Source organism: Electrophorus electricus, chromosome 18, assembly GCF_041902795.1.
Source record: "Electrophorus electricus isolate QZ-2024a chromosome 18, ASM4190279v1, whole genome shotgun sequence".
In the NCBI taxonomy this organism is placed as follows: domain Eukaryota; kingdom Metazoa; phylum Chordata; class Actinopteri; order Gymnotiformes; family Gymnotidae; genus Electrophorus; species Electrophorus electricus.
Genome location: NC_137514.1, coordinates 20528615 through 20537500, shown reverse-complemented (window position 1 = coordinate 20537500; position 8886 = coordinate 20528615). Strand labels below are relative to the sequence as shown.

Below are 8886 nucleotides of genomic sequence, written 5' to 3'. Positions count from 1 at the left end.
ACTCTATCTCTAACTCTAACTCTAACCCTAACCCTAACTCTAACTCTAACCCTAACCCTAACCCTAACCATAACGCTAACCTTAATGTAACCATTTGCATGCATTCACAATGCACTGAAACACTTTCTGCTTAGTCTGTTCTGAGTCAGGACAGCGCGTGCATATGTTTTATGTTTTCCATAAGTTATGAGTCAGAGCTGGAGAAAGGAGGGTTATTTCCGCTCCCACGCAGAAGAGTTTTGGTGTTACAGCCATACGGGTGGAGGCTGACGTGGTCAGCAAGGGGATGAGGCGTGCAGACGTGCCAGCTATGTTCCCGCCAGCACCGCAGAGCCGCTCCTCCAACAGCGGTGCGGATAACGGCTCTTCTCCCAGCCCCGTCCCACGGGACGCCGTGCCTACTGTGGGTCAGCACAGAGATGAGCATTCTCATCGATTCATGAGGAGTCCATGCAAAGGGGCATAGACGTGGCAAAACAAAATCCAGCAACACGCCGGCACTGACTAGCGTGTCGTCTGTGCATGTTGCCATCCCCCAGGAATCAATTCCTGAGAACAGGAAGTCGTCCCTGTACCGCGGCACGGTCCTGTCTGAACTTCATCACCACAAACCGCAGGACATGCGCACATGGCCCGGCCCCACACACACGCGAAGCCCACGCATACTGAATTACACCCCCCGCGATAAGATAAGAGCATCCCTGTGTTATGAAAATGGGTTTGCCCGCAAAAACAAGGTCACAACAGCCCCGAGGAGTTAGGCAGAGCTAGACGTCACCAAAGAACAGTTGTCTGGAACCGACACTGTATGCGGCCCGTGCGCAGCGTGGACGTGTCGTGATACGATGGAAATGGCAGCCTTCTTGACAAAAAACGGTTCCTTTGTTTCAATCCACGTCTTCCTACGACCACAGAAACACGCGTTAAAGGTTTATTATGGGGGTTTTGGATCACTATGGCGACAAACAGGCTTCCGGGGAATTAGCGCGGGTACGGCGAGGCCAGGCCCCGACGGACCCCGACCGGCTGCCCGTTGGCGAACAGCGGGGACTTTCTGCCTCTTTGATATTTTTTGTGTCATTTTAATCCAATTGTGTTTACCCCGGAGCCGCCATCTCTGGGGCGGGAAGGCGGCGGCGAGTTTTGATTGCCGTCACCTTCTGCTCGCGGCTCGGCGGGGACGGGCCCGAGGTGTCTGCCCCATCCGTCGCTTCCTGATTTCAGTGGGGAAATCAACAGAACCGTGCGTTTGTCCGGCTCACGGAGGCGCCCGGCCCCGGGGAGGTTTCAGCGCGACGCGGACCCCTCGGCGGCTGGGAATGACATTAGCGCCGGTGAGAGAGCGGGAGTTATTTCTCTCTGTGGCGGAGGGCCAGGAGAAGGTAAACAACCTCGCACGCTACTTTATCAAAGACCGCCCTGTGTACGGAGAGCGCGCGGCCTGCTTCGCTCAAAATGAAACTGGAGTGGAATCGCAGTGTGATCTTTGACGGGGACACGTCGGGTTGATACTGCAGTGACCCTCGCGGCCAATCGAATCCAGAGAAAGAGATCGCATGGGCCCACGGTGACCCGACTGGCCGATCGGTTCCGGAACAAACGTCAAATCGCTTTTAAATTGAGCAGCGGCTCAGCAGTGACTGCGCCTGCCGTGAGTAATGGAGCCATCAGAATGAAATGTGATCCATGCAAGCTGACCAATCACACGCTTAATACCGAGGCGCTCGAGGCCCATTGGCCAGTCCGTTAAGAGAACACTGCTTTCACAGCAAACAAAACCAACATGCCAACACTGTTTTTTTGGTTTTGTTTTTCATTTTTGCCCACCCCCTTTTAATAAATGATATAGAAAGTATTAAATATATTCAACACTAACAATAAGTTACATGATAATTACAATAAAGTAACAATAATGATGATTAGAATTGGAAATAGATGACACTGTGTGTGAGTGAGTGTGTGCGCGTGTGCGAGTGTGCGAGTGTGCGTGTGTGCGCGTGAGTGTGTGTGTGTGTGTGTGTGCATGCACATGCGCATGAGTGTGTGTGTGAGTGTGTGTAAGTGAGTGTGTGTGCGTGTATGCGCATGTGCGAGTGTGCGGGTGTGCGCGTGAGTGTGTGTGTGTGCACATGTGCGTGAGTGTGTGTGTGTGAGTCTGTGTGAGTGAGTGTGTGTGCGTGTGTGCGAGTGTGCATGCACATGCGTGTGAGTGTGTGTGTGTGTGTGTGTGTGTGTGTGTGTGTGTGTTTTATCAGAGCTTTCCTTCATGAGAAACATCAAAAGAAACACAAGTTGCTGTATCATGTTCAGGGCCTCTCTCTCTCTCTCTCCCTTCCTCTCTCCCTCTCTCTCTCCCTCCCTCTCTCTCTCCCTCCCTCTCTCTCCCTCTCTCACTCCCTCTCTCTCTGACAAGCACACCTGCCTAATTCTGACAGGAGAGATCTCCTGAAGTCCAGTTTAAAGGCTGTCTTGTCATTTGTAGCCTTATATCGACCTTTCTGCCCTCCCACTACTTTGTGTCAGTGTTTCCAGCCGCGGTGGTCTTTGATTATCAGGCATCTACATCCCTCCACCATTTTGGCTCCAGTTTCCAACACAGTGAGCATATTTCTTTTTAATACCGAGACTTAACTCCCGCGGAAACGCTTCAGACGCTTTTGCTTTTCTGCAACCGTCAAACACTTTTTCGTTCTGTGAATAATCCAGCAAAATTATAAACCACAAAGGCCATTACAGTGTTTATTTCTATCTTGTAGGAATCTTAAGAGACAGACTCTGTCTAAATGCATTTTCATCTGTTCTTTTTATAGGCTAGGATTAACACTTAATGAGGTTCCAACTCGACCCAACATGCACTCTGTGTCAGCACTGTGGCAGGGTCACATGGTCGAGGTTGTGTTCATGTTCTGTAACAAAGTTTTGGACAGTACTGAAACAGTGACCATGTTACTGAAATGGTCTAGACGGTACTGAAAAGATGTTCATGTTACTGAAATAGTCTGGACAGTACTGAAGAGGTGTCCATGTTACTGAAATGATCTGGACAGTACTGAAGAGGTGTCCATGTTACTGAAATGGTCTAGACAGTACTGAAGAGGGGTTAATATTATTGAAATGGTCTAGACAGTACTGAAGAGGTGTCCATGTTGCTGAAATGTTCTGGACAGTATTGAAGCGGTGTCCATGTTACTGAAATGGTCTAGACAGTACTGAAGAGGTGTCAATGTTACTGAAATGTTCTAGACAGTACTGAAGAGGTGTCCATGTTACTGAAATGGTCTAGACGGTACTGAAGAGATGTCCATGTTACTGAAATGGTCTAGACAGTACTGAAGAGGTGTCCATGTTGCTGAAATGTTCTGGACAGTACTGAAGAGGTGTCCATGTTACTGAAATGGTCTAGACAGTACTGAAGAGGTGTCAATGTTACTGAAATGTTCTAGACAGTACTGAAGAGGTGTCCATGTTACTGAAATGGTCTAGACGGTACTGAAGAGATGTCCATGTTACTGAAATGGTCTAGACAGTACTGAAGAGGTGTCCATGTTGCTGAAATGTTCTGGACAGTACTGAAGAGGTGTCCATGTTACTGAAATGGTCTAGACAGTACTGAAGAGATGTCCATGTTACTGAATGTTCTGAACAGTACTGAAGAGATGTCCATGTTACTGAATGTTCTGAACAGTACTGAAACAGTGTCTAGGTTTGAAAGCTCCAGGGTACTAAGCAGGTACTAACAAACAAAACTTTTACTCCCGGTCAGCTTGTTCTGCATAATGTTATATTCTATGTATTTCTCGTTATTTATTGAATTAAATATTATTTATTTACTAAGTTAAATGTTATTTATTTATTAAATAAAGCAGTTACCGTCTGACTGCTGCTCCGTGATTTATTAATGATGTGATATTTCCATGATATTTGATTCTGTGTTCGTCAAAATTCTCGTTTTCATGTTGTGGTATCCAAAGTCTGCAGTAATCTCTGGTCTTCTTTTCTTGTGTGTTTCAGAGCCGTGGGAAGATGCTGTCCAGGCTCATCATCTTCCATTCCCTCCTCACTTGTGCTTGTTTACGGGACAGTGAGGGTCCTGAGTCTTGGTTCGGAGGAGCCTGTGATGGTTTGTGCTCCTGTGAGGAGAAGGATGGAGTTTTACATGTGAACTGTGAGGACAGGAACATTAAAAAGATCTCAGAGGTCCAGGTAGGGTGGGACAGGCCATTTCACCTCAACCTGTACAAAAACGACTTGGTGGAGTTGCTTCCGGAAGACATGGAGCGCTTCGAGAATGCCGTCACATTGCACCTGGGTGCCAACAGCATCCAGGAGCTGGAGCCAGGGGTGTTCGGCGCATTGGGATCCCTGAAGAAGCTGCACATCAACAGCAATTTCCTGGTGATGCTGAAGGAGGACACGTTCCATGGCCTGGTGAACCTGGAGTACCTCCAGGCCGACACGAACTTCATCCGTGTGGTGGAGCCCGGGGCCTTCAGCAAGCTGGTGCGCCTCAAGGTCCTGATCCTCAACGACAACGCCGTCGAGTTCCTCCCCGCCAACATCTTCCGCTTCGTGCCGCTGACCCACTTGGACCTGCGCGGGAACCGGCTGCAGACGCTGCCGTACGTGGGCTTTCTGGAGCACGTGGGCCGCATCATCGAGCTCCTGCTGGAGGACAACAGCTGGGTGTGCGACTGCCAGATCGTACACCTGAAGATCTGGATGGAAAACATGCGCGCGCAAGCATCCATTGGGGACGTGGTGTGTAGCAGCCCCCATCACCTCAGGGGGAGCATGCTCGCCAAGGTGAAGAGGGACGTCCTGTGTCCTTCACACACCCAGATCAGCCTGGAGGAGCCCTCGCAGTCTCTGGACATGGCGGTCACGCCCTCCACGAGGGTGCTCCAAGTGCCGGACACCGGGGATGACGCCAAGATCCCCACACCCGCCCACGCCCCAAGGACATTGTGCGTCGCGCAGTGCTCCTGCTTCCGCCATCCCATCGCGGGGTTCCTCGTCCACTGTGAAGACAGCGGGATTCAGAGGATATCGGACCTGGGGATCCTGCAGCAGAGTCCCAGCAAGCTTGTCCTGACTGGCAACATGATTCAGAGACTCCTGAAATACGACTTTGTCACTTATGACAGTTTGGAGTTGTTGAATCTGGCAAACAACCAAATCGACTACGTAGACAACGAAACCTTCCTGAGTTTGAGCCACCTGAAAAAGCTTTACCTCAATGGAAACCGATTAGGGAAGATCTCTGCAACCATGTTTCTGGGCCTGCACAACCTGGAGAGCTTGTATCTGGAATTCAATGTTATCAAGGAGATAGAGGCTGGATCTTTCAACCCCTTGACCAAACTGAAGCTCCTGTTCCTGAACAACAACTTACTCAGTGCTCTGCCGGCGCAGATATTCAGGAACGTGCCCCTGACCAAGCTGAACCTGAGGACGAATTTGTTCACGCACCTGCCGGTAAGCAACGTGCTGGATCAGCTTGACTTCCTAGAGCAGATTCACCTGGAAGACAATCCGTGGGACTGCACCTGTGACCTGGTCAGCCTGAAGCAGTGGCTTGAGAGACTGAAGAAAGATATGGCGACAGGACCCATCTTGTGTCACAGCCCCAGGAAGGTATCCAGCGGCGAGATCAGGAGTCTGAAGACCGACGTTCTCTGCCCCGGCCTGGTGACCCACTCCTCGTCGTCAGCCGAGTTCGGGCTCCAGCCCACGGCGGCGCCAAAGTTGGGCACTGGCGGCTTTTTCCACTCACTCACCGAGGCTATTCCCCTCTCTGTCCTCATCCTCTGCCTGCTCATCCTCTTCCTCACCGTCATCTTCTGCTCCGCCGGGGTGGCGGTCTTTGTGCTGCACCGGCGGCGCCGGGAATCCAAGTCGAAGCAGACGGAGGAGCAGCCTCGCGAGAGCAGCCCCATCCACCTCCACTATAGCATGTATGGTCGGAAAACCACCCACCACATGGCGGAGCGGCACGGTGGCAGCATGTACGACCCGGTGCCCCGAAGCCCCGTCGTCCAGGTGTGCCGGAACCCCAGCTACTGCTCACGGCACAAGGAGCGTGACCCGGAGGACCACGAGGCCGAGAAACCGTGCCGCGGCCGCGCCGGCCTGACCGACGGGGGCAGGGGGTCGCCCCCGACACCTAACGAGCGCCCCGGCGAGTTCGTCCCGCTGGCTGACCCCGGGTCCCTGTACAGAAGCCTCCTGGAGCGAGAGCGAGAGCTGCAGCAGCTTGGAATCACGGAATACCTCAAGAGGAACATCCCCCAGCTCCCACCGGCCACCGACGGGATGGTTCCCGGCCAACACGAGGAGCTGAAACTGATGGAGGCGCTGGTGTACGCCAGGCCGAGGAAGGTCGCGGTGGAGCAGACTACCGACGAGTACTTCGAACTGAAGGCCAAACTCCACACGGAGCCGGACTACCTAGAGGTGTTGGAGCACCAGACGGCATTCACCTGAGCCGCGTCCACGGCCGCAACCGCGCGGGTGCGAAGACCACGCCTAAAGTGCCTTTATTGTTCCATGTTGTAGCTGTCGTTGTGAACTGTTAGATTACCGAGCAGACTTAACCCTCCTGTTTCAACCCCGCGGTGGACAGAGGACACCGAGGCCTAACGTAATTCAGCCAGAGAGTGGGAAGTCAGGGTCATCATGTCCATTGGTTCTGTTCATTACTGAACATTTGCCATTAATCTCATGTGCCATGGAAAAAATCCAAACCACCCCCCCAGTGCTTTTTAAATCTATCCTCGTGACAGATCCGAGAAGCACTCGTTCCGTTTTACCTCTAGCCCGCGGAGACTGAGGCCACAGTAACGCTCCCTGTCCGTAACGCTGTTCCTCTCTCTGGGTCTTTAGTCCCAGCGATTGCTGCAAGTCATCATTTAAAGAAAAGAATTGCACTACTCGGCACGCCATTTCAGAGACGGCACGCGACAATCGGGGTTACTACGAGTAAGGGGCGTCCTGCGCGGGGATCGCGCGTCGTGCGCGGTATCGGACGAGTCTGGCTACTGGCTTGTACCGGGCAGTTGAATTTCTTTGAGGATTGTAAATTATAAAACAGAATTTCTCTCAGCATGATAGCTATTCAGGATGCCAGTCGAAAAAAGAGCCAAAACAAAAGGAAGGAAAGAGAATTGAAACGTTTTACTGTATGTACAAGCACCAAAGCTTTATTTTCTATCAGCGCAAATGAAATGTATTTATTCTGTATATATTTGTAGATAATTTAACATTTATATGTTTGTGTGCCTTTTAATGTGGTCATGATTAATCTCTGGTGAGGTGTAAATACGTTTTATATTAAGTCTGTGTTACACCAGACAAATGCACATCATATACTGTATGGTAAGAAACACCGGTTTTATTTATATATATATATATATATATATATATATATATATATATATATATAACACACACACTCACTCACACACACTCACTCACACACACGCACACACACACACACCGGCCATATATATATATATATATATATGTATGTATATGTATATGTTTTACAAGCATTTACAATTTCTATGGAGTGCTACAGTTAAATATGGAATATTTAATTCCTGTACTGAAATATAAGATTTCCTTCTTTTTTTTTCCTTCCTGATTTGTGCACAACTTCTAGATTACTTTACACACATTCAATAAAGCAGGTTATTAAAAAAACAAAAAAAGCAAGTTTTGTACCAAAGCTAATATGTTTGAGAGACGAGAGAGAAGCCGATGTGGAACACACACACACACACACACACACACACACACACACACACACACACACCTGTACGGCTGGATCAGCGCACGTGAGTCTGTGCACGTGCGTGCCAGGACCGAGAATGAACGTCAGTGAACGTCAACTAGGCAAGTCACGCAAGCGTAAATCAACGGCTTTGTCCTTCACCCTCCCAGGTGTCTTTAACGCACTTAACTCTCTCTCTCTCTCTCTCTCTCTCTCTCTCTCTCTCTCTCTCTCTCTCTCTCTCTCTCTCTCTCTCTCTCTCTCTCTGCCCTTTTTAAATATCCGCGGGCGTCTCTCGTGCGGTGGGATAATCGATCGCCTCTGCGCGCTCTCGGAGCTCACCGGGGACACGGGCGCGCGGTTCCTCGAGGGCGGAGTTTGCTTTTTGGGTTCGCGCCCTTTCAGCTTTACGCCATGTATGCAAATCGCTCGAGGAGCTCCCTCAAAGCGGCTGGAGCTCAGCAGTCTGGCTCCGTGCACGCTCAAATGTTAGGCAATAAAACAAGAAAGAAAGTTAGAAAGAAAATGGAATAAAAGAACAAAGACATTCCTCGCTGATTTGATGCTCTTGCGAAAAGTGTGCATGCGTGCGTGCGTGCGTGCGTGTGTGACTGGCTCTCTAAAAGGCCTACCACAATGAAACGTGCAGAAAAATCACTCTTATGGTCCTTACAACTGGCGTCATCTACACGGGCCAAACCAAGCCCTGACGGGCCAAACCGAGCCTTTCCAGAAAACGTCTGCTGTGTAAATATTTATTACCACTATATGTACATTCTCCTTCTAATCCGATGCTGCGTGTGACATTCAAGGATATTTATCAGGCAAAGCCGAGCCCATGTGAATGGTGGGCCATAAAAAGTGTTTGCATGAGCTCATAGCGGTTGCGTAAGCTGTGCACACTTGACACCTGTGTGTAAACAGCTTCTGCAGATAGCGGAGGGAGACCCTGTCTGTCAGGGAAGAGCAACAGAGAGAGAGAGAGAGAGAGAGAGAGAGAGAGAGAGAGAGAGAGATAGGGGCCTTCAGACATACAGTACACTGCTGGGCTGATCAAATATACGTGTGTGTCTCTGAATGCTGAGGCAGGGGACCTCCATGCAGCCAAAAGACAC

The 8886-nt window shown here is 50.2% G+C and overlaps 1 protein-coding gene across 1 annotated transcript in view; it reads left to right on the top strand.

Moving 5' to 3' along the window:
* Nucleotides 1–7409, top strand: part of slitrk6 (SLIT and NTRK-like family, member 6) — an 11497-nt gene extending 4088 nt beyond the window's left edge. Inside the window, exon 2 of the mRNA XM_026996071.3 lies at nt 4012–7409. Coding sequence (XP_026851872.2) covers nt 4024–6483 — 2460 coding nt within the window. The 5' untranslated portion in view covers nt 4012–4023 and the 3' untranslated portion in view covers nt 6484–7409. The remainder of the gene's footprint in view (nt 1–4011) is intronic.
* The last annotated feature ends 1477 nt before the right edge of the window (nt 7410–8886 follow it).